The sequence below is a fragment of the Haematobia irritans genome, chromosome 5, assembly GCF_050003625.1.
Source record: "Haematobia irritans isolate KBUSLIRL chromosome 5, ASM5000362v1, whole genome shotgun sequence".
NCBI classification, from domain to species: Eukaryota; Metazoa; Arthropoda; class Insecta; order Diptera; family Muscidae; genus Haematobia; species Haematobia irritans.
In genome coordinates this window covers 99,018,705-99,045,696 of record NC_134401.1, presented here as the reverse complement: position 1 = coordinate 99,045,696, position 26,992 = coordinate 99,018,705, and the positions used below count along the sequence as shown (strand labels likewise).

The 26,992-nt window shown below is 36.6% G+C and overlaps 1 protein-coding gene and 1 long non-coding RNA gene across 3 annotated transcripts; one reads left to right on the top strand and one right to left on the bottom strand.

The window, feature by feature from the left end:
• The first annotated feature begins 388 nt into the window (after positions 1-388).
• Not1 (CCR4-NOT transcription complex subunit 1) lies at positions 389-26,689 on the top strand. The gene is made up of 8 exons (XM_075310721.1): positions 389-1,894; positions 12,447-12,689; positions 12,789-15,852; positions 15,928-18,485; positions 18,569-19,737; positions 19,815-20,174; positions 25,030-25,103; positions 25,234-26,689. The coding sequence occupies exons 1-8, from the start codon at positions 1,793-1,795 to the stop codon at positions 25,260-25,262; spliced, it is 7,599 nt and encodes a 2,532-aa protein (XP_075166836.1). The 5' UTR covers positions 389-1,792; the 3' UTR covers positions 25,263-26,689.
• On the bottom strand, positions 2,734-4,346 carry LOC142240360 (uncharacterized). Of its 2 annotated transcripts, none has more exons than XR_012723245.1 (2): positions 4,237-4,346; positions 2,734-3,117 (listed from the first exon to the last, which is right to left on the bottom strand). It is a non-coding gene; the product is annotated as an uncharacterized LOC142240360 (long non-coding RNA). The 2 variants fall into 2 exon arrangements; XR_012723246.1 differs by having other exon boundaries at positions 2,734-3,114.
• Positions 26,690-26,992: the final 303 nt, after the last annotated feature.

Here is a 26,992-nt window from a genome sequence, read left to right as displayed (position 1 = left end):
AAATTCAAAAAATGTTGGCAGGGAAATTTCATCTGAAATTTCCAGTCTGCTGAGGAGTGTATCGGGACACTTATGCAACCTTTTTTGAATTGCATAGTTTTTGTTTGCTCTTATTAATTTTTATACCCAATAAAATTTTATTTATGAAGTATGTATGTTAAAACAAATGGTTTTAATATATCACCTCAAAAGAACTTATTATGAAAGTTTTGCAGGGTACGTAAAATAGATAAGTAGAACCGTATCTGTTCTCAGTGCTGTGTTCCCTCAACTTTAAATACTAAAATGGCGATTTATCTGGCATTTTTACTTTGTTTTGACATTCGCGTATAAAACATTAACGCTGAACAACACTAACCACTCAATCTACTCTTAACAACACTAAGACTACCGAAGTCAACGAGACGAACAATCAACAAGAAAGAAATACGAAATTTTTATATTATTATTAAATCAAAATCCAAAAAGCTTTTGAATCAACTTTAATTTCCTCGTGTTTTGGACATATTGATAAATTGGCAAGTGGGCCCTCCAGATTGGAATAAAACACACAAACGGAAAAAAACAGAAAATACCAAAATTAATTCGACTATTACGTGTGTGGATATTTGTGAAAGAAAATAAAAGAAACCCCGAAAAAGTCAACGTTGACAGATCCAAAGACCACCGTCGTCGGATCAAGTGTGTGTACGTGTGGGACAGGGGATCGAAGATTGGCCAACATCGGTGACGGCGGGCAACGTTGGACAATAAAGAGTATTGACAGAGATACGTGATAAAATGCCACTTTAAAAAATCCAACGACAAGCAGCGAGGAGAAATATCGGAAAACAAAGGCCAATTGGCAAGCGCGGAATTTTTTTATTCGAAAATTACCGAAAGTGGAACCAATAAATTTCTCCCTAAAGGATACCGTCATTAGTTTATGATTTGGCCCCTAAAGAAGGGGGCCAAATAAATTCATCTGCAGCTGCATATAATGGACGAATGTGGTCTCCATCAAAGAAAAAAAGTAATAAGTTGCCACCCTTTTGGGTTTCTTTTAATATATACGGATGCAAGTGATGCTCCCCCTGAAAAAAAGCATAGACCAAAAAGGGGGTCATTTGTTTTGCGTCTTTAGAATTGGTGTCACAAACTAATATCGATGTAGTGTGTCTAGAAACGAAGATAGATAAAAGCAGCATCCAATATAAACATCAAATATCGTATAAAAAAGTATTGCCTTCTTTTTAGAGGTAACCAAAACAACACCATTAATGTATTATACAACAAAGAAACAAAGCAACAAAGTTCCAAAAACTGTTAAACAACTACAAAGAGTGAGTGTTAGAACAGCAACAATAACAAGGCCGAACATTTACTATTGCATTTGTCGGCACCCCCACCCTCAAATGTGGTGTGCTCTCCATTAAATACATTTGTAGTGATTTAATTGACATTGTTCGACTACGAGAAGACACCCAAAACCAAACGACGTCACTTTCATTCTCAATTTCGATTGTGTTGTATTCTTGATTAGACACCACACCACAAAACCTCACCCACCCACCAACGTCCCGTAAACGGTCGTTTGCCGCGTGTTTTTTTTCTTTCGATCGGTTTCATTAATTTCTTTTTTCTGTTTATATCGGTTCGTGCGCTATTGCCGCTGAGTCGTGTGTGTCATTTTGTGATCTTTCCAGTGAAATTTTTTTCGAATATTTTTTCGAAAAAAATTATCCAAAAGATCCTGACACAACTGACCTGAGTGCTGCTGCTGTAACGCCGTTCCACCTTGAATGGGAGAGCTATGAACCTAGACCAACTGAAATTGACGCTGACGCAGATTGGTAATTTGGTCAAACATTTAAATAAGAAAAATTTTGCTGAAACAACTGAGAACCTAAATCAGGTAAGTGGAGATACGATTGTTTCTCTTTATAGTCATTCCATGATATATTTATTTCATTTTATTTCATACTTTATAGCAAGGAAGTACCTTTTATCGATTCTATATAATATAATGTAGTATAGAATGGGTAGAGTAGATATCGTACCATACAATCGCAACCGGATACTTCTATCGGATCCTTTACTTGAACCATTACTAGATTCATTTTAAAATGACTTCTTAGGTGGAGTCCGTTCATTAATTCTAATAATATTTGTTTGATCGTGTCGATTTTGATTACCATGAAGAGGCAATATGTCTATAAAGAATGTCCGCCTTGTTCACAAAGGGCGTAGGTTCAATCTCAGTTTCAACTAAACACCAAAAAAGTTTTGCAGCGGTGGATTATCCCATTTCTATAATACTGATGACATTTCTGTGTGTTTCAAAGCTTGTGTAAGAAATTTTGTTTACTATTTAAGCCAATTGCTAGAATCTGGTAAACTATATAGCATAACGGTGGACTTAACAGCCAAACGACAGACATTGGAATAACATACAGAACTGGACCATTTCCAAGTAGTAATCAAGATCATTCATGTGTCAAGCCATATAAAATAATATCTCATGTATTGGCTTAATAAAAATAGGCATAGTTCTGCCTTATATAGAAAATTTGATCGAATTGAAGATATTAGGCTGGTGATTATCATCAATATCATCATGGAAATTATAGGTAATTCTAGTTCCAAGGATCTTTAATCATTTTGAGGCTTTCGCCAGCAAAAAGTAAGGTATCTAATGGCTCATTGCTATTCCCCAATTATATCCCCAACTTTAATGACCAAACTTTCGCAATATATAGAACAAGTAAATGATTTATTTATTTATTTATTCATTATTAAGTTACAATTATGGCAACTAAGGTCTTAAGTTCAAGTAAATGATGTATTACCCTATAGCTGGCAACATATGGCATAGATATTTTATGTTGATTTGTTTAGGCCCGTAACCATAATGCCATTGTTCACTTTTGTTCTTCAGCATCATTGGGCCTTGTTTGTAGAAGGTATACGCTGTAAACTTCTTATTCTAATGGGTGTGACAAATAAGTCTTCTACCATTTTGTTACAAATCCTAATCATGTTGAAATTCCAAAGCGACTTGTTATTATCATGTTGTAATTTGATCTATCCATAGGTTTCGGTTAAAATACGAGAGTGGGTTGATGAATACCTCGCCTACTAAAAAAAAATAAGGAACAAATCTACTTTAGCAAAAGTTGTTAAAAATAAACAAAAATTTTTTTGGGAGGGATTTTAAATCAAAAATGTAAGGTAAAAAATTTGTCGGAAAAGCCTAGATATGGACATCTGAAAATCGGTATTTTCCTTTATATTTTTGTTAATTCTGACAGCAATTTTTCATGAAATGAATGAAATTGCGTTTTTGGTAGAAATAGTACATTTTAAAGAGAAAATATTAAGTAAAAATTTTGTCGGAAGAGCGTAGTTTTCGTGATACCGACCCTTGAAAATGGACGCATAGGTGACCGGCCTTCGGCCGGGGTTTGAGACTTTCTCCTATGGACAGGGTACAAAGTGGGCTAACGCGAACCTAAAGGGGATAGGTAGACGGCTTTCGGCCGGGGTTTGACGCTTTTTCCTATGGACAGAGTCCAACGTGGGGTAACGCGAACCCAGGACCTCTCCGGGTCCATGTTATTCTAAATATATTACTTTAAGGATGATTATGTGCGATGGATACTAATTCCAATATACGTTATAATGAGAACTTTAAGGGCCCGTAAGTCCAAAAATAGGTATTTCCCACAAAAAGTGGTATAATACATTTTGTGTTTAGAATCGAAAAGTCTACACGCTGGCCAAAAATTGAACCAATCGGACCAATTGTACTAAAGTAGATTTAAGCCAAAAATAAGTTTTTCTATTTAATGGCCCATTTTGACAGCTACGATGTTTGGCAGGGGGAAATTGAATGAATGAAATTGAAAATGCATCTCTGATTGTGTGTTATAATTTAAATTATTTAAGATTATCGGACGAAATTCATAAATCCCATTTCTCATAACCAATTAAGAACGGAATGTTTTTGCATCACTTTCTATGTTATCTAATTTTACATTCAAAACCAGGTCATATATAATCTACCGCAATCCACAGTGCAATGTGTTTCTTAAGCATAAACACGGAAAGGGTTACAACCCTGATTATTTTCTTCAAGTCTTTTAAACACAGCCATAAGACCTGCTTAGTCATTACCTCAAATGGACGATTTTTTTGTATACAATTGCAATGCTATATTTGATAACAAATGTATATGATAAAATTTCATATGTTTACCTTAAATAATATTTTTTTTAAATAGACTCATTTGCAGATATTTTACTCTAACAAATTGATGTTTTTTGCAATACTTTGTTGCGAGTTACCAAAATTATCAGCGCTGCATATGTCAATATCGCCAGGGTTACCAAAGCAACCTCAGATTTTCCCCAGATCTTATGTCGTTGGTAGTAATAATATTAAAAATAGGGCTGCGAACAAACGAAACTGAAACTCTCTAATACCTCATTCACATTACACTTCCAAAATCCACTTTTACTAGATTTCAACTGTCATTTGCCTTATAAAAAGTAGATTTCAAATCTCGAAAATGTAGATTTCGAGCATAATGTGTATAGCCTATAATGTCGATTCAAAGAGAGGAGGTGAGACCGTTAATAGGTATCATAGGTAACATAACACAATACGATGGGAAAACACATAGTAAGGATAGATTTAACGAATGATAATATATGTAGATGGTGTCTGGACACCAGTGCTGCCGCTACTACTTCAATCGAAGTATTTTGCTTCATTTTCACAAAATTTACTTCGTCACTCCTTCTTCCCAAAATCTGCTTCACTTTTTGTTCTACTTCAAATTTTTAAATTTTTCCCCATATTACCTAATTGTTTTTCCTATTCCTTTAATTACGATGAACATAGCGGTTTTAATCATTGAATTATTAACCGATGTGGACCAATTTTTGCATAGTTGTTAGAGACCATATACTTACACCATGTACCAAATTTCAGCCGGATCGGATGAAATTTGGTTCTCTTAGAGGCTCCGCAAGCCAAATCGGGGGATCAGTTTATATGGGGGCTATATGTAATTATGGACCGATGTGGACCAATTTTTGCATGGTTTGTTAGAGATCGTATGCTGAAACCATGTACCAAATTTCAGCTGGACCGGATGAAATTTGCTTCTCTTAGAGTCCCCGCAAGCCAAATTTGTGGGTCCGTTTATATGGGGGCTATACGTAAAAGTGGACCGATATGGCCCATTTGTAATACCATCCGACCTACATCAATAACAACTACTTGTGCCAAGTTTCAAGTCGATAGCTTCTTTCGTTCGGATGTTAGCGTGATTTCAACAGACGGACTACTTCAATTTTATTCAATCTACTCCACTTTTTTCCAAAATCTACTTCACTCAAATTTTCACTAGCGGCAGCACTGCTGGACACTGAGACTGCGGAAGATTCATTCCATTTTCTGTGCCAGTGTCCAGAATTATCTTTCAGAAAAAATCAAGATTAAAATACTAGATGTTTCCGTTTTGATATTTGGAACCTCGTTTTTGTATGAAAAAGCGATTTGCAAATGTCAAACGACATTACGATCACAGTGCGGACGTAAAAACCCGCTATACATTCCTTTCAATGACTTTGAAATTCCCCCTTCTATTTATAGTGATGGCAACAGTGATTTGAATCAGTGTTTCTGTGCGCGAAGAAGAAAAGTTAGTTAGCATTGTTTTATATGAATTTATTTTATTGTATTATGGATAACAAATAAATGCAATATATGTACATTTTATATCGATATAGCAACTATGTTGCAAAGGTTTTTTTTTCGCAAATCAAAAATATAGTAATATAAAACATTTTTTATTTTCTCATTCCATCTCGTTCTTTTGATACCATACTTTTGCAACGCTGCAATCTCAATCGCTTTGCCGACGCCACAGTGAAGAAAATTTTCTCTGCTGGTTTTGTAGTCGTTCCGTGAAAAAATACGAAAAGAAGTCTTAAAACAACTTTAATCAGTGAAAAACTCAATAATTTGAGTTAATAATATGACAAACTATTCGTTCTAACAAAGCGCTACAATTTGTGTTCATAAATTTCAAGTGAAAGTGTGAAGTTTGCACAGAAAATTGTGTGTAAGAGAATCGACTCGATTTTTCTCACAAACTTGCTACGGTCTAAAAAGAAAAAAGTGTTCGTTGGACTGCTGCTTTCCATTTTGTTTGCTTGCTCCAATCTTAAAAAAAATTGGAGTATATGTGCATAAAAAAACTCTGGAAATAAATTGCAGCTCCCCACGTTCAATAGGATGAAGTGAAATCTTGTGTATGGGACCAAGTTGGATATCAGTATAATTGCCATTTAATTGATATACCAGAAGGTATTAAAGCTCTAAATAGAGTTTTTTATTTCCATATTTTCTTTGTATGATTTTTCTTGTATCTTATTCATATTCTTCTGTGTCTTGTATATCTGTCCCTTTCAACCGAATTGCCTCCTGTCGTTGCTGGTGTGTATGCGTGTGAGTTTTTCGTATTTATGCTTCTGTATGGGGTCTTCAGCTTCCGATGTTGCCACTTTGCAAAATTATATTTAAAGTAGGGGAATTCGTACCTTTAATGTGGGTATTAAGTTCGAGTTTAGCCGCCAAAATCGCTAAAGTGAAAACTAAATCAGTAAAAAAAGGGCATAAAATTATACATATTTGTTGCAAATTTTATTATAACTTGATGGAGAATAGCCCATACCCTTAAAGGTGGATATTAAGTTCGAGTTTAGCCGCTAAATTCGTCATTTTTTCACTAAAGTGAAAACTAAATCAGAAAAAAGCATAACATTATACATATTTGTTGCAGATTTCACTATAACTTGATGGGGAATAGCCTAAAGCAAAATTTCACAATGTTTGTATTCCTTGAAATGGATTATTAAAGAAAAGTAATCGCGAAAAAATGACGATTTTAAGCTGAATACTATGTTCAGTTTTCAAGCTGAAAACCAGCTTGTTTTCACGGTTACTTTCTTTAATTAAATAATTTAGAAATATAAAATTAGTTGCAATCAATTCCTTGGATCTTTTCCATCCATATTTGGTAAGACTTGATCAAAATATAATCGTCTTCATAAATATATTTGTACTTTTAATTTAGTGTTTTGGTGAAAAACTCGAACATAGTACTCACCTTTAGCGGCTAAACTCGAACTTAATACCCACCTTAAAATCCTAATTTTTTCACGACTATTCTTTAATAATCCATATTGAGGAATACAAATTTTATGAAAATTTGCTTTGGGCTATTCCCCATCAAGTTATAATAAAATTTGCAACAAATATTTATAATTTTATGCCTTTTTTTACTGATTTAGTTAGCAGCTAAACTCGAACTTAATACCAACCTTTAGCCGCTAAAATCGTCATTTTTCCAAAATTACTTTTCTTTAATAATCTATATTTAGGAATAAAAACTTTGTGAAAATTTGCTTTGGGCTATTCCCCATCAAGTTGTAATAAAATATGTATAATTTTATGCCTTTTAGGATAAGTGTATATTAACTTTGTCATTCCGTTTGTAACACATCGAAATATTGCTCTAAGACCTCATAAAGTGTATATATTCTGGATCGTGGTGAAATTCTGAGTCGATCTAAGCATATCCGTCCGTCCGTCCATCGAGGCTAACTTCCGAACGAAACAAGCTATCGACTTGAATCTTGGCACAAGTACTTGTTATTGATGTAGGTCGGATGGTATTGCAAATGGGCCATTCGGACCACTTTTACGTATATCCCCCATATAAAAGGACCCCCAGGTTTGGCTTGCGGATCCTCATCCGATCCGACTGAAATTTGGTACATGGTGTTAGTATATGGTCTCTAACAACCATGCAAAAATTGGTCCACATCGGTCCATAATTATATATAGCCCCCATATAAAACGATCCCCAGATTTGGCTTGCGGAGGCTCTAAGAGAAGCAAATTTCATGCGATCCAGCTGAAATTTGGTACATGGTGTAGTATATTGTCTCTAATAACCATTGAAAAATTGGTCCACATCGGTTCATAATTATATATAGCCCCCATATAAACCGAGCTCCAGATTTGATTTGGAAAACCAACATTAATCTAATTCAGTTGAAATTTGGTAGGTTAGGTTAGGTTAGGTTAGGTTATGTGGCAGCCCGATATATCAGGCTCACTTAGACTATTCAGTCCATTGTGATACCACAGTGGTGAACTTCTCTCTTATCACTGAGTGCTGCCCGATTCCATGTTAAGCTCAATGACAAGGGACCTCCTTTTTATAGCCGAGTCCGAACGGCGTTCCACATTCTAGTGAAACCACTTAGAGAAGCTTTGAAACCCTCAGAAATGTCACCAGCATTACTGAGGTGGGATAATCCACCGCTGAAAAACTTTTTGGTGTTCGGTCGTAGTAGGAATCGAACCCACGACCTTGTGTATGCAAGGCGGGCATGCTAACCATTGCACCACGGTGGCTCCCGAAATTTGGTAGGTGGTGTTAATATATGGCCTCAAACACCCACGCAAAAATTGGTCGAAATCGGTCCATAAATATATATAGCCCCCCATATAAACCTATCCCCAGATTTGACCTCCGGAGCCCCTTGGAAGAGCTCCGGTCCGATTCGGTTGAAATTTTGTACGTGATGTTAGTATATGGCATACAACAACCATGCAGAAACTGGTCCATATCAGTCCATAATTATATATAGTCCCCATATAAACCGATCCCGAGATTTGGTGAGCCTCTTGGAGGAGCAAATTTCATCCGAGTCAGTTGAAATTTAGAACATTGTGCTAGTATATGGCCGTTAACAACCATGCCTAACTAGGTCCATATCGGTCTATAGTTATATATAGCCCTCAGATTAATCAATCCCCAATCACACAAAAATTGGTCCATATCAAGTTCATAATTGTATATAGCCACCGTGCAAAAGTCCATATCGATTCGTAATTATCTGTAGACTTACCTAACTCACAACTTTAGAAAACGATATTAAAAATTTTCAGATACCTTGCCATCGGTAAGTATTACCACAACCCAAATAATTCGATTGTGGACGACAGTCTTTCGTAGAAGTTTCTACGCAATCCATGGTGGACAAGTATTAGCTCTGCGTTGATTTATTCATGTAAAGTAAAAGTAAAATTTGTCAGAAAAGTACAAAAAATAGTACATTTTAAAGAGAAAATATTAAATAATTAATTTTGTCGGAAGAGCGTAGTTTTCGAGATATCAACCATTGAAAATAGGCATTTAGGAAGACGGTCTTCAGCTGGTTTAAGACTTTCTCCTATGGACAGAGTCTAAAGTGGGCTAACGCGAACCCAGAACCTCTCCGTGTCCATGGCTATGAAGTTTTTTATATGTTTTATAAATATATTACTTTAAGGAAGATTATGTGCGATGGGTACTAAATCAAATATACATGATAATGAAAACTTTAGGAGCCCGTAACCAGCGTTACTGGTTCTAAAGAGCCAAATTGGCTCATTTTTATTTTGGTTCCAAAGTTGGTTTTTTTTTTCTGGCTCTTTTTAGCTCCTTTTTAGTTCTTCCCAATTAATATGGCTAAATTGAAGACCCCAATCTAAAAAGTGACAAAGAAAGTGTAAAAGAGGGTTATAAGGTTGGAATGAAATTTGGTGTAGCAACCATGCTAAAGAATAAAATCCGAAATCTGTTCCATATTTTATGAGTTTGTCATCCTTTGAATTAATTAACAAGGCGACATTAAAAAGCATACCGAAGACAAATGCAACGAAATCTTTCTAAACATTTTAATAGTTCTGAACGCCAATAACGGTTTAAGGAACACTAAATCATTTTCGAAGTCCCAGAACAAAAATTCTTGAAGCTTAGTGATATCATTTACCAAGGATGTATTAAAAAGATTTTTTCAACGTGAAGATCAAAAATATTCTGAAGCCCTCAACAAAATTTCAGCCATACAAATGAAGTCATGACCGAAAAAATATCTATCTGAAGTTTTTGGTATACGTTCTTAGTATTATGAACTTATTCAATAGATTTTTGTTAGGAATATTTTCAAACAAACCAGATAAACAACAGTCTTTAATTTTTAAAATTTGGCTCATTTCTAAAAAAAGTTAGGGTCAACGCTGCCTGTAACCCCGTGTTTAGGATCGAAAAGTCTATAAACTAGCCAAAAATGAGACCAATAGGGTATCTTGTGCTAAGCAAAGAAAAAATTAATTGTGTTTTTGGTTAAAACTCAAACCGAGTCATTTTTAATGCAGAAAATCAACCTTTTTCACCTCCTTTTCAATTTCAATTGGGCTATTTGTTGCCGTAGTAAACCAACAAAATGGTGTCCAGATAATTTGAAAATGGTCCTGGAAAAAAGTTTGACAATTGCTTTGGTCAAATATTTGCCTAGCATAACCATACCCTTAGGTTAGGTTAGGTGGCAGCCCGATGTATCAGGCTCACTTAGACTATTCAATCCATTGTGATACCACATTGGTGAACTTCTCTCTTATCGCTGAGTGCTGTCCGATTCCATGTTAAGCTCAATGACAAGGGACCTCCTTTTTATAGCCGAGTCCGAACGGCGTTCCACATTGCAGTGAAACCACTTAGAGAAGTTTTGAAACCCTCAGAAATGTCACCAGCATTACTGAGGTGGGAGCAGGAATCTAACCCACGACCTTGTGTATGCAAGGCGGGCATGCTAACCATTGCACCACGGTGGCTCCCGACCATACCCTTAGACAATTTTTTGTTTTGTTTATTTATTGATTATTTTGATCGCAATATAAAAATAAAAAGGAAAGCTATCAAAGCATTGGCTGTTGAGCCAATGCTTTGATGCCTTTTGCACTGTACGTTCAATTGCGGAACCTGATCTTCTTTTATAGGGCTATCCAATGTGGATCTAATTTGATTTTTCTTGACAAGGTGTTCTTCTCCAGATCGACTCGCAATCCACAGAATATGTTGCCTGGCATCTCGCATTCTATATGTGAACGTTCCTTCATTGTCCGCGTTGCTCGTATATGGAATAGACTCCTTTAAACCTTTGCAGTTTCAATTTTCCTATTAATGTTTTTAAAACTAGGTTCTTGGAGTTTTCTTTAACACGAATGAAATCATTGTTATCGCATTATCAACGGGTGTTCCATAACTCTAAATTCACATTTACAAGTCCTTTGGTTGGGGAGCGGGGAGCCAACGCTTATATATCTCCTACCATATCTTAATATGTACTTAACATTTAGTATACTTACTATTTATAAATATATTTTATTATTAATTCTGTTTATTACACCATTGTCTTTAAGTTTTTATCCATTTTTTTTTAATACACCATTGCTGAAGTTTATATTATATTACAATTTTGTGTGATTCAGGATTAAGTCTATTTATTGACTTTTGTATCACTTTGTACGATAATGAAATGAAATGAAATAGTTTGTCCACATTTCGGAAATGTTTTCAAAACCAAATGAAGTTGTTCTAAAAGTGGGATCTCGGAAACATACAAACAAATGTACTTGGCGGCAACGTAACAGACATTTATCACAATAGATTTGTTCACGATTTCGCTTACCGCTTCACAACCCATATCTTCTGGACACATTACCTGACCATTTCAGTTGGCACTACTTTCCTAATTCTTCTTGATATTCTGATAAATTATTGATATTGTGAAAAAATTACCCTCCACTCACACATTTTTATTTAAAATTTAGGTTCAATTTAATTGTTTTGATGTCATTCGAGATTTGAGATATACGATATTTACACCCAATATTTATATTTTTATAATTACTTGCCTATGTTTTTGTATCTTTTAAATTATTTCAATGAAAAAACGATTTTAGAAAAATCGGGAATATATCAATAACCATTTAAAATAAAAACTGAGAATTCCCACACTATATCTGAATAAGAAATATGAAGAAAATAAATAAAAATCCAACTAAAAAACAAGTCCGACTATTTTTTTAGTTTTTGATATATAAATAAATGAAAATTGAATTTTTGTGCATTTTCTTTGCTAAATCAATTTGTATTTTCTACTGCCCAGTTTTTAAACTGAGCTTGATATTGTGTAATGTTACACAGCTTTGTTGAGTTTGTGGTTTTGTTTCTTTTGCTAACGTAGTGAGATAATTCTCTTACCACAATACCGATTGCTGACATTATTCCCCCTCCCATTTTGCTATTACTTGCCCTTTCTCTAACCTAACAATTAAATATAATATACTTTTTTTTTGATCGTGTTACTTGAATACTCCCATGACGCACACTATATATGGACATTATAATCATACCATAAGTGTCCACAACCCACAAATATTTTTGTCGTTACTGCTAATTGTATACACCAAAATAGAAATCACATTCAGACAAACTCGTATACGAGTTTAATTCTATCGCTAAATCGAATTGGTCTTCATTTCTCTCTTCGTTTCAGTTAATTGAAGAATTTGGCTTAGAAGCGGATCGTCATTGTCTGCGTTGTCTTTTTGCTAGCATCAATTTTAATGACCCGGCATTAACGTCAGCCACCTCACCATCGACGTCATCATTATCAAACGGTCCACAACAGGTATTACTTGCAAAGCTATTACAAATTCAACTGGAATTGCAATTGAATAAAGCGGCGCATATATCAAATATTTGTTTTGCCATCGATAGCTGTTGGCCTCAACAAAAGGTACGTATGTGGAACACCAACCATTATGTGTTAAGAAATCTAGAGGGAATCCTCGATTGTTTGTGTGTTTCTAATTCTTGAATTGTTTGTTCTTTTTAGAATCTTAAACCATCTTCGCATTTTATCACACAAATTGTTCGTATTACTGGTATTAATAAATTGTGCGAGTGTGTTGTTAGTTTATCGTTGACGCATTCCACCCATTCTGATTTGCGGACATATGCTAGGGATCAGTTGCGTAAAGGTTTACCTGAACTAATTGAATCGTACTTGGGCAAAAATCAACAATCGGCCGCAGTCATCAGTAGTTTACATGACGCTTCTTTGGATCTGATACAATTGTTGTTGACTTGCTTGGATGTATATGTGGTTGACAAGAACTTACGTCAACAGTTCATAGAAAAACTAAGGGAGGAGTTTCCCCGAGATCGCGTACCGTTAATCTTAGCACCATATTTGTATGCTTCGCCCACATCTTTGACTGCCACTACTGCTGAAGATGCAGATGATGAAGTAGTGTCTTCGTTGGCGCCACTAAATGCCACCAATACCAATGGCTTTACACGGGAAGTACCCATAGAAGATATCTATGACAATTTGTGCGAAAATATATTTTCACAACACGATTACAACAATATTATGGAAACATCTTGGATTAATTTAATCCTAGAAATCGGTTATGAGTTCACATCCAGTCTTGAAGAATGTAAAAATCATTTGCGCAGTGGCTGTTCTACAGTCAACAATGGAGGAGGGGCTGCCGGGAGCAATGCTGGAGCAGGAAGTGGCAATGCAAGTGGTCCGCGTGAATTGCAGCCACAGGATGTTGCCAAAATCATAGGTCTTATGTGCCGTAGACATACCTCATTACTTGATTGTAATGTAAATCTACCTACAGCGGCAAATTTTTGGCCCCAACAAAGCTCTCAGAATAGTGCCGGTCAGAATGCTAGCAACAACAACAATGACAACTCTGCCACAAACACAGACAAATCGAACAATGGCAACGATAAAAAGGATAAGTCTGCAAGTGGTAACAATTCTGCCGGTGGTTCGGGAAGCACAGACACAACGCAAGCTTGGAAGCCTGATGTATTTGTGCAGGCATTAAAAGAAGTCGTACCCCAATTAAATTGGAAAGAAGTTTGTTTGGAACTAGATCATCCAGAATTTATAATTAAGGATCGCATTGGTATAGATTTACTCCTGACCATTTTCCGTTTAGCCACCCAGTCGAACTTATTTCCACATCCAGAATGCATTTATCGTCACTGGCAGAATGTAGAGGGCCAATACTCTTTGATTTCGGTTATGCTGAAAAATACCGATCTCTTTTCATTTGCCGACTATATTTTCAGTCCGGCTCCAGTCGAAATGTTGAAGACGCCACCTGACACTGAGAACAAAGACATTTGCGCATGGAAGTCCCTTCATTTGGTTGAGGTCCTCTTATATATAGCAGAACATGGTTTATATGCTCAAGTCCATGAGTTATTAAAACAACCAGTAAGCCAATGTCCCGATGTGTTATTCCTTTCTTTGCTGCACATAAATCCTCCACTAACAGCCTTGCGCCAGGAACTTTTTAGCCAACTCATCCCGCTATTTCTGGCGAACCATCCCAATTCAGGTGTGATTTTGGCCAGTGCTTGGAATTCAAATAATTTTGGTATGACCCTAAGGCCTCTTATAATGCATGCCATGTCCGAGTGGTATTTAAGAGGTGCGGATTATGATCAAGTGAGACTATCAAGGATTTTAGATGTCGCCCAGGATCTAAAGGCATTATCTACGTTACTGAACGCTCGTTCATTCTTATTTGTAATCGATCTGGCTTGCTTGGCATCACGAAGAGAATACCTAAAACTGGAGAAATGGTTAAGTGATAAAATACGTGAACATGGTGAACCGTTCATACAGGCAATGTTGAAATGCCTACAAAGACGATGTCCTCAAATTACAAATGCTAAAATACCAGACGACCAACTACCACCCAAACAAGCCCAATTGCCAACAGAAACAGTTAATACAATGCTCTCCTGTTTACAGGCATGTATAGGCAACGTTCCGCACGAGATAGCGGAATTGATTATGCAAATGTCTGCCAACTGCTCTATAATGGCAAACAAGGCTCGTGCTGCTGCAGCAGCGGCTGTACAACAAGGACCTTTGGTGCCATCCCAAAGTGCAATGAGGGGTCATCGCGGCTTAGATATGAATACGGCAGGAGTGGGAGGGGTAGGTGGAGTACCACCCCCATTCTCGGCCAATCTTAATGCTCAACAAATGTTTGGTCCTACTATGGATACCTTACAGAACCTGACTACCAATATAGCTGGCCTAAATTTGGGAGGTCCCAATGGAGCATTCAACTTTGGTAATGTCCTTAATAATTTGGTTTCAACACCAGCATCACCATCGCGTCTTATGAATCCCGCAGCTGCCAGTCCTTACCCCATGAATCCCATGCAAATGCCGGCACCACCACCCACTGTTGGAGGTCTTGGAAGAATGCCGCCAGCAGCGCCTCAACCTACTCCAACTCCGCCCAATCCCAATAATCCGATCATAGCAGACTTTCAAGGACCCGTTTCAAAAGAAATCGAAGATGAAGCTAATTCGTATTTCCAACGTATCTATAATCATCCGCCCCATCCAACATTGTCCATTGATGAGGTCCTTGACATTTTGCAACGTTTCAAGGAATCCAACAATCGTCGCGAACAAGAAGTCTATCAATGCATGTTACGCAATCTCTTCGAAGAGTATCGCTTCTTTGCCCATTATCCTGAAAAAGAACTGCAAATAACTGCTCAACTCTTTGGTGGCATCATTGAACGCAATTTAGTGCCAACCTTTGTTGCATTAGGTCTAGCTTTGCGTTGTGTTCTGGATGCTCTACGTAAGCCGGAGGGATCGAAGCTTTACTATTTTGGCATAACGGCCTTGGATCGCTTCAAAACGCGATTGCATACATACAACAAATACTGTGAATATATACGGTCCATACCCCACTTTAAGGATTTCCCCCCACTCCTAATACAATATGTGGAGTTTGGGTATTTGGGTCAGGAGCCTCCACCGGGAAAATTAATGTTGATGGGTGCTGGAGGTTCAGGTCAACAACCACCAGATTCAATATATCGTAGTAATTCAGTAACAGGTTCGTATTCTGATAAATTTTCATGCTTAAAGAACAATAACAAAAATTATATATTTTCTTTCGTTTTTGTTAAAGGAAACATTGTTACTACGCCCACTCAACAAAAGCCAATGGTAGTGGCACATCCAGCCCGTATGAAGTCCATAGCGACTGCTACGAATATTGATACGCTATTGGTGGCCAATCAGGAGGAGAAAATCACCGTTCCCCCAGAGGCCATACAAGATAAGACTGCTTTCATTTTCAATAATCTAAGTCAGCTGAATATACCGCAAAAAGTCGAAGAAATCAAAGATATTATGACCAAGGAATATTGGCCATGGATGTCTCAATATTTGGTGCTGAAAAGAGCCTCAATGGAATTTAATTTCCATACTTTGTACTTTAATTTCTTGGAAGCTCTAATGAATCCGGACATCAATAGATTTGTCACCAAAGAAACCATACGCAACATTAAAGTCCTGCTACGTTCTGACAAAGGTGTGGTCAATTTTTCTGATCGCAGTCTGCTTAAAAATCTCGGCCATTGGTTGGGTATGATGACTTTGGCCCGCAACAGACCAATTCTACAAATTGATTTGGATTTGAAGTCTCTGCTGGCCGAAGCCTATCACAAAGGCCAGCAGGAGTTGTTGTTTGTAGTACCATTTGTGGCGAAAATTCTCGAATCTTCTGGTAAATCCAAGGTATTCAAATCGCCCAATCCTTGGACAATGGCTATTATGAATGTTTTGGGAGAATTGCATCAAGAACCAGAACTGAAATTAAATTTAAAATTCGAAATTGAGGTGTTGTGCAAAAGTCTTAACATTGACTTGAATAAGCTGAAGCCCATCATATATCTGAAGGATCCCGCAAGATATGCCATGATAGAGAATCAAATGGCTCAACCAAAACAAAAGGCTATTGAAGCCGGCTCTTCTCAGCAACAACAGCAGCAACCGCCACAACAGCCTCAACAGCAGCAACAACCTACTCAACCGCAACAACCGACACCTACGCCTCCACATCAGCACCCAATGATGACGGAAGCCGATGCCCAGGCTATCATGATGGCTAATGCCGCAGGACCAGGTGGTGTAATACCTGGAGGTTCTATACCCTCTCCCAGTATACCCAATGATCAGGTGGGAACAATTATGATGCCAGCGCCGGAACCACGGTACTCGTATGTTGATATCAACGTCACCAATTTCCAACTAATAGCCCAACATGTGGTTCTGTCCCCCAATATCGCTTTCATACACGTCAATCCAAACATCAAACATTTGGTTTTGAACGCAATCGAGAGAACCATCACAGAATGGCTACAACCAGTGGTTGACCGATGCGTCCGAATTGCTGCATCGACTACTGAACAGATTGTGCGAAAAGACTTTGCCCTCGATCCCGAGGAACATCGCATGCGTACTGCCGCCCATCAAATGGTACGTAATTTGGCCGCTGGTATGGCTATGATAACCTGCAAGGATCAAATTACACAAACATTGAACAACAATCTGAGGAAAGCATTCATGACCACACTGCCAGGTCCACCGTCTTTCCAAGAGATCGAAGGTGCTTCTATCCAACTAACCAATGATAATGTGGAATTGGCTTGTGCTTTCATACAAAAGACTGCGGCAGAGAAGGCCACACCAGAGGTTGACAGACGCTTGGCCGCTGATTTTGAGACTAGGAAAATGGCTCGCGAAGAGAATAGCCGTTACTTTGATGCACAAACATTGGCCTATCAGTCGGAACGTTTGCCGGAGCAAGTGCGTTTGAAAATGGGCGGAGTTCCACCTAACCAGTTTGCTGTATATGCTGAGTTTGCCCGCAACATACCAGGATTCCAGGTGATGAGCGATCGTGACATAGCTTTATTCCTGCCCAAACCACAGGAAATGCCGCCCACATTCCCAACCGATGAAATGGGTTTGATGTACGCGGAATTGGCCAGCAAAATGGAGGCTTTCCTCAATAGTTGTGTGAACAACAACAACTTGCAATTACAAGCAGGAAAAATGCACGCCCTGCTTAATGCTCTCATGGTTACTCGACGTATACGAGACAACGACTCTGCTTTGAATCTTCTAACTCGTTGTGTAGAAGGATTCGTTGAAGGTCTGATTAATATTCCTGAACACATGGAACAAATGAAACTCTATCGTGATATCCATCTGCGCATTCTAACTCTGCTTCAGAATACTTTTGGGGCGCCAGCCACAGAACGCGCCATTACCAAATGTGTTTTCGATATTCGCGAGGAGGCCCGCTACAATGTGGAAGCCATTAAATTATTGATAACATCACATTTTGTAAATGTACCCCAGTTTGATGCACTGCTCCGTGAGTGCATGGATAATGGCAACAACTTTTTAGCAGTAACATTTGCCATAACGTTAATGGAACGTTTGTTGACCGATGAGCGCTCTACATCGATTATTGCCGAGACCGAGCTGCAATTTACCCTTGAAATGCTTAGTCGTCTCACCCAACATCGTCATCGATATCCTGAGGCGCTGTCACACTTGATCGATATGTTGTTTGGCAGCAGCAATACCATGGATGCAGGTACATTTGGTGCCGTAACCGACCGGTATTTGGCCGGTGCTACCCAGTACATACATTCGGGAATGCAACATGTAAGGGTAAGTGATGAGACAATCTCTTAAATAGGCTTTCCCAATTTGCTTAAATGGTCTAACCAAACATTTCCAAATTTTTGTTTCAGTCGAACGATTGTGACGATCCACCAGGTTTGCAGGAGAAAACGGAATTCCTTCTGAAAGATTGGGTTTCTATCTATTCGCAGTCGCACAATCTCTCCAGAGAGACTAAAAACTTTGGTTCATTTGTCCAGAAGATGAACTTGTATGGCATCCTTAAAACAGATGACCTGATTACGCGATTCTTCCGCCAGGCTACCCAATTTTGCATGGATCTGGTATATCGCATTCTCAATGATCCTTCACATACGCAAGTACAGGCGAAGACGAAAATCTTCCATTGGATCGATGCGTTTGTACATTTGATTGCCCTGCTTGTACGACATTCCGGCGAGTCTGGTAATCCAACGACAAAGATTAATTTACTTAACAAAGTGCTAGGCATTGTTTTGGGCATTCTGTTGCAAGATCAAGAAGTCCATTGCAGTTCATTCCAACAACTGGGATATCACAGATTCTTTGTGATGCTATTCACCGAGCTCAGCTCCCCAGATGCTGTTTTGGAATCTCTTATGCACAGTATTGTCACAGCCTTCTCACACACGTATCATCTCCTCAACCCGTCGCTGGCTCCTGGATTCTGTTATGCCTGGCTGGAGTTGATCTCGCATCGTGTATTTATTGGACGTATCTTGGCCCAAATTCCTCAACAGAAGGGTTGGCCCCTTTATGCCCAGTTACTATTGGACTTGTTCAAATTTCTGGCACCATTCCTACGGAACGCCGAACTAGCGAAGCCAGTACAATTGTTGTATAAAGGAACGCTACGGGTTCTACTTGTCTTACTTCATGACTTCCCTGAATTTTTGTGTGACTATCACTTTGGATTCTGTGATGCCATACCACCAAATTGTATACAAATGCGTAATATCATATTGGCAGCTTTTCCACGCAATATGCGGCTACCGGATCCTTTCACACCCAATCTGAAGGTTGATATGTTGGCCGAAACAGCCACAGCTCCGAAAATTTGTTCTAATTACGTAATGAATATTCAACCGGCGAACTTTAAAAAGGATCTTGATTCGTATTTAAAAGCCAGAGCTCCTGTTACATTCCTTTCGGAGTTACGTAGCCATTTGCAGATATCAAATGAACCAGGATCTCGTTATAATATCCCACTAATGAATGCCTTGGTATTATATGTGGGCACGCAAGCAATTGCACACATAAGGTATGCTAATGTCAAACATCAAAATAATAACAGGACGTGCCGATATTCAAACACAACTCCCTTTTTCTCCATTATAGGAATAAAAATCTAATTCCAAATACATCGAATGTTGCACACAGTGCCCACATGGATATATTCCAAAATTTGGCTGTTGACTTGGATACCGAAGGACGTTATCTCTTTTTAAATGCTATTGCGAATCAATTGCGTTATCCAAACAGTCATACGCATTACTTTAGCTGTGCCGTTCTACATCTCTTTGCCGAAGCTAATTCCGAAGCCATACAAGAGCAAATAACTAGGGTTTTGTTGGAACGTGTCATCGTTAGTCGTCCGCATCCATGGGGCCTTCTAATCACTTTTATTGAATTGATTAAGAATCCCATATATAAATTTTGGGAGCATGATTTTGTGCATTGTGCTCCAGAAATTTCAAAGTAAGTACAACCAAATGTTAATATACAGATTTTTTACAGCGTCAAAAAAGCGAAAAGTTCTTAAGAATGTATAAATAAGCCTAGACAAAAATTCTTGGCACGAGTGACAACCGTAGCTCGTTTTTTTCCCGAAAAATTCGCCAAAAAAGAGTGGAAATCGCGACGTCAAAAGACGACACTAACCGTAAAAATCCTTACTACGAATGTTAGTTGGATTTTGAAGTGTGTAGAACTGACGGAACACCAAAAAAAAAATTGTATGAAAACCGCAATGGAATGAATAGGGCTGCCACTCACTATAAGTGGCAGATGCCGACTTCGATTTTCAACCGTACACAACGGCACAAACAAAAATCTGACATATTCACAGCTGGTCCAGCTTGGAAGCAAATTAGAAAATTATTTAGGGTTAGGTGGCAGCCCGATGTATCAGGCTCACTTAGACTATTCAGTCCATTGTGATACCACATTGGTGAACTTCTCCCTTATCACTGAGTGCTGCCCGATTCCAGGTTAATCTCAATGACAAGGGACCTCCTTTGTAAAGCCGAGTCCGAACGGCGTTCCACATTGCAGTGAAACCACTTAGAGAAGCTTTGAAACCCTCAGAAATGTCACCAGCATTGCTGAGGTGGGATAATCCACCGCCGAAAAACTTTTTGGTGTTCGGTCGAAACAGGAATCGAACCCACGACCTTGTGTGTAAGGCGGACATGCTATCCATTGCACCACGGTGGCTTCAAATTATTTAGGGACACACAGCTAGTTGAATGAATGAAGGCACAACAAGCGCACAGCAAGCTGAATACTGGCATAGGTTTATATCAGCCGACATGAGAGGCTAAGCCAGTATTCGGGGCCACCTGAATTCTCTTTTCAATGTCGGCTGAAACTTTTGCTTCCGGACATACTTCTATTTACTAGATAAAACCAATAAAATGTAATTAAAAACAAGTAAGGAAAGTCTAAAGTCGGGCGGGGCCGACTATATTATACCCTGCACCACTTTGTAGATCTAAATTTTCGATACCATATCACATCCGTCAAATGTGTTGGGGGCTATATATAAAGGTTTGTCCCAAATACATACATTTAAATATCACTAGATCTGGACAGAATTTGATAGACTTCTACAAAATCTATAGACTCAAAATTTAAGTCGGCTAATGCACTAGGGTGGAACACAATGTTAGTAAAAAAATATGGGAAACATTTAAATCTGGAGCAATTTTAAGAAAACTTCGCAAAAGTTTATTTATGATTTATCGCTCTATATACACATTAGAAGTTTAGGAAAATTAGAGTCATTTTTACAACTTTTCGACTAAGCAGTGGCGATTTTACAAGGAAAATGTTGGTATTTTGACCATTTTTGTCGAAATCAGAAAAACATATATATGGGAGCTATATCTAAATCTGAACCGATTTCAACCAAATTTGGCACGCATAGCTACAATGCTAATTCTACTCCTTGTGTAAAATTTCAACTAAATCGGAGTTAAAAATTGGCCTCTGTGGTCATATGAGTGTAAATCGGGCGAAAGCTATATATGGGAGCTATATCTAAATCTGAACCGATTTCAACCAAATTTGGCACGCATAGCTACAATGCTAATTATACTCCCTGTGCAAAATTTCAACTAAATCGGAGCAAAAAATTGGCCTCTGTGGTCATTTGAGTGTAAATCGGGCGAAAGCTATATATGGGAGCTATATCTAAATCTGAACCGATTTCAACCAAATTTGACACGCATATCTACAATGCTAATTCTACTCCCTGTGCAAAATTTCAACTAAATCGGAGCAAACAATTGGCCTCTGTGGGCAAATGAGTGTAAATCGGGCGAAAGCTATATATGGGAGCTATATCTAAATCTGAACCGGTTTGGCTGATATTTTGCAAGTTTTTCGAGACTCATAAAATATTCGGATGTACGGAATTTGAGGAAGATCGGTTGATATACACGCCAATTATGACCAGATCGGTGAAAAATATATATGGCAGCTATATCTAAATCTGAACCGATTTTTTCCAAAACCAATAAGGAATCGTCTTTGAGCCGAAACAGGACCCTATAGCAAATTTTAGGACAATCGGACTAAAACTGCGAGCTGTACTTTGCACACAAAAATACATCAACAGGCAGACAGACGGACAGACAGACAGACAGACGGACATCGCTAAATCGACTCAGAATTTAATTCTAAGACGATCGGTATACTAAACGGTGGGTCTCAGACTTTTCCTTCTTGGCGTTACATACAAATGCACAAACTTATTATACCCTGTACCACAGTAGCGGTGAAGGGTATAAAAATACACACAACTAGTGGAAAAGAGAGGGGGAGCTCAACCACGGTTGCAACCAAAAATTGGAAAAAAATTATCTAAAAGCTACCAAACAAAAATATCTTATTTAAAAAAATATATTTCTATAGAAAATTTTGTCAAAATTTTATTTCTATAGACAATTTTGTCAACATTTTATTTCTATAGAAATTAATTAAAAAAATGTATTTTCTGCCAAAATTTTGAACTTTCGATCCACAATTGTTCAATATTAGGTTTCTATAATAATTTCGCAAAAATTTTGCACAAAAGATTTGAATGATATGTAAATTTGATTGTAAGATTGGTTGTACAACTAATCTCATAACCATTCAGATAACCTCAATTTGATTTTATAATGGATAAATGTTCGCCGCAGAATATACAAATTTTTATCGGCTTGGCCGTCAAGTCGCCGCCGCCGAATAAAATGGGCAGGCTTCAGTCTCTGGTCCCGACTAAGTATGTCAAAGACATGTGCGTGAAAATAAATTCCGAATTTAGTTAGAACAGACACAAACCATTTTGTTTTGCAGTTTAGTTAGTTAACAGAGCTTTATAAAGGAGCTAACAGAGCATTGTAAAGAGTTAACTGAGGTATGTTCTGATCTTTCATATGGTGTATGGGTCATAGTGGGACAACTGTCCATTTGGCCACTGTAGGCATCCTCTCCAGAATTTTATAAAGAATTTTATGTTTCTTCAAAACTGATCGGCGGATCTAAAAATGCTATCAAATATCGATAGAGCTATTCAAGCCATTTCATATGGTGTATGGGTCATAGTGGGACAAATGTCCAAATGGCCACAATGACCACTGGCGGCATCCTCCAGAATTTTATAAAGAATTTTATTTTTCTCCAAAACTGACCGGCGGATCTAACAAATTATATATATATATATAAAAATAGATCTCTTCAAGCCCTTTCATATGGTGTATGGGTCATAGTGGGACAAATGTCCAAATGGCCACTGGAGGCATCCTCTCCAGGATCTAAAAAATTCTATAAAATATCGATAGAGCTCTTCAAGCCCTTTCATATGGTGTATGGGTCATAGTGGGATAACTGTCCATTTGGCCACAATGGCCACTGGAAGCAACCTCTCCAGAATTTTATAAAGATTTTTTTTTCAAAACTGACCGGCAGATCTAAAAAATTCTATCAAATATCTATAGAGCTCTTCAAGCTCTTTCATATGATGAGGCCACAACGGTCACTTGAGACCCATCCTCTCAAAAAATTGTGCCGACAAACTCAATTTTCTGCAAAATTTTGAGACATATGTGTGAATGTAGCTGTGAGTGATAATGCCACAAGTGAGTGTTTTAATTTTATATAAATTAAATTGGACAGGAAGACCATTTAAAATTTTTCCTGGTGATCAAAAAATAAATCTATCATTTGTTAGGGCAGAACATACTACTATTAACTCTACATTGCTCTGTTAGCTCCTTTATGAAGCTCTGTTAACTAATTAACAGAGCTCTGCAAAAAAAAATGGTTTGTATCTGTGCTAACTAAATTCGGAATTTATCTTCACGCACATATCAAAGTTTATTATAAAGCTGTCAGATTGCAACACTAAGGTTGCTCAATACCACCAAATAAAAGGCAACCCTTTTGCAGTTCAATTTGTGCAATAACGAGATTTTTTCTAATTAAGATTGCCTTTAAAACAGGAATAATAAATAGCAATATCGAAATTGTACTGTATCAGGTTGTACTTTTTGATGCTGATGTTGGATGATTCTCTGAATAGACAATCATCCAACACAGGCTTTATGCGTTTTCAAAAATGGTTTTCTATTTGATTTGAGAGAAATGTCCCAATTTACTTTAAGGATAGACTGATTTTGACTTCATATTTTAATTTATGATCATAAAGAAGTTTGAAAATGGTACCAAACGTGTCGCGGGTGTACCTGGGTACTTATTTTACTCAAATAGTATCAAAAACGTACAAAACTAGTTGAATCTCTCGTGTAACAAGCTTTTAGCTAAAAAATATAAAATCTTCCGCTGCAATTAATCGACCTGATCACGCCAAAGGCCGATAATCGATATTTGGACGAATTTGATCATTCGTTTGAACTCTAATAAACAGTGAGGAAAAATGCTTCCATAATAATCGGTTGTAATGAGGCCGAATAAAAAATCACCTCATCTTTTTCCGTCTTGCTAAAAATAACAACCCCCTTCTAAATATATAAAAAAGTAGCATACCGAGTAAAAATTTAGATATAATTTTATCTATTCCTATATATAGTTGGATCTGATGTTAGACCAACTCATGTATGGAATTATATATAATTATATCTAATTCTGTCTCATCATATCTGTATAAATCTGCTCAGATCTAAAGTGGCCAATTTTAAGATATAATCATATCTAATTAGATCCCCAAATTTTTACACGGGATATAGGAATTCTTTCTTTTTCATTCTTATAATTAAAAATTTCATAAATATAACATTCTTATATCGCACCATTAAATAATTTATCTATATTCTTGTTCTTTTTTCAGGCTCTTTGAATCGGTTGCACGTTCTTGTATGGTTAAATCCAATCATCCCCAACAAATGAACAACATGGTGGATGGTGAGATACAAGAGATCAATTAAATTTTAATTTTAAAACAATAATAATATTCCCAAAAAAATATATATATGCCCAAGAACAGCAATCTAAAATTAAAATGAATTCTCTTTCTTTTGTCTGTCCTGGATAGAACAAACAGAATGGCATATAGAACGATAACTAGCAAACAACAGACTATCGACATACCATCTACAACAATTGTAGCAAAACCGAGAACATCAAGAACAACCACCACATCATGATATCGGAAGAAGAAATTGAACTATTTGTGTTTTTAAGCTAAAAATACAAGAAATATACGCATACGCATATTGATTTACGATTTAAGAATTTGCAACCCATTTCTAATTTTTATTTTTGTGTTTTTATTTCATCATTTTTTATTTACTTTTATTATTATCGTACATATGTAAATCGAAAAAATTTTTGAAAAAATATGGAAAATCAAAAAAAAAAAATACTATTTTATTATTATATTATTATTAATATTTTCTTGTAAGTAGTTTAATATAATTTGTGTGTGAAATGAAACGAAAAAGTTAAAAATTTAAATTAATTTTTAAAACTAATCATTTGATGTATTATATATAACAACACAAACCGCAACAACAAAACTTAATTATAAATGAAAGATATCATTTTGAACAAAGAAACAATAAAAAACGAAAAATTTGTAAAGAAATTTAAAATCAACATCTTTGAATTAAATCAATAAAAACAAGAAAATCCAAAAAAAAAAACGATAAACCGATTATGCAATAATTGTAGAAAGTTCAAAATAAAATTTACATTACAATTAATGTCGAAAAATCGTGTAAATATTTACATAAATCTTTCTAAGATAACAAAAAAAGTCTTTCATAACAAAAGGGAAGCTCACAAAGAACAACAGCAAAGTGAAAATTTTATGCAGCCATAATCACAAGGCAGCCCATTCTAAATTAATAATTTGATTTTTTTGTTACCTAAATTGCCATTCATAATAATAATTGAGATTACAAAAACCGATTTTCCCATTTCTGTCACCGGTTTTAAATGAAGGGGTCTATATGTTTTTTGCTCCATATCTATATCAAACATAAAAAAACAAATTAAATCTGAAATTTTAATCCACATTTATTTTTAACAAATGTTATTTTTATTATTCTTGTACCTTTTTCCATAAACTTGCAAACTCAAAGGAAAATTTTTATCTTGATTTTATATGAATGTAAAAACCTACACTAACTAACAACTCAAATAATTTAGAAAAATGTAATGAATGTATAAACGAAATCAACACAACAATGGCTTTATATTATGAGCGCTGTAAAATTAATTGAAAAAACAAATCTCCCAATACTCTTCCCTTTTTTAAATAACAGCCAACAATAATGATCTATATAGAAAAGTATATATATTAATGCATTAAAATGAATAACAAAAAATAAACAACATATAACTTTAAGTCACTTCAATATAAACAAATGAAAACAAAAACGAATAAATCATATGTATAAATAATTGCAGAAAAAACTGGTGATTTCATTGTAGAGGGAGGGAGTCCGTTGTAAATAAAGAACCAATAAACCACCCATGTTCGCTCATTCATAACAATTCCATTTCCACTATTAAGGTGGGTATTAAGTTCCAGTTTAGCCGCTAAAATCGTCATTTTTTCACTAAAGTGAAAACTAAATCAGTAAAAAAAAATGCATAAAATTATACATAAAGGGTGATTCTTTTGAGGTTAGGATTTTCATGCATTAGTATTTGACAGATCACGTGGGATTTCAGACATGGTGTCAAAGAGAAAGATGCTCAGTATGCTTTGACATTTCATCATGAATAGACTTACTAACGAGCAACGCTTGCAAATCATTGAATTTTATTACGAAAATCAGTGTTCG

Bases quoted from the DNA above. Each gene is read 5' to 3' on its own strand.
- Not1 (XM_075310721.1), top strand. From the start codon at position 1,793: ATGAACCTAGACCAACTGAAATTGACGCTGACGCAGATTGGTAATTTG. The intron at 1,895-12,446 runs GTAAGTGGAGAT...TCTTCGTTTCAG, and splicing joins CAACTGAGAACCTAAATCAG to TTAATTGAAGAATTTGGCTT. The intron at 18,486-18,568 runs GTAAGTGATGAG...TTTTTGTTTCAG, and splicing joins CGGGAATGCAACATGTAAGG to TCGAACGATTGTGACGATCC.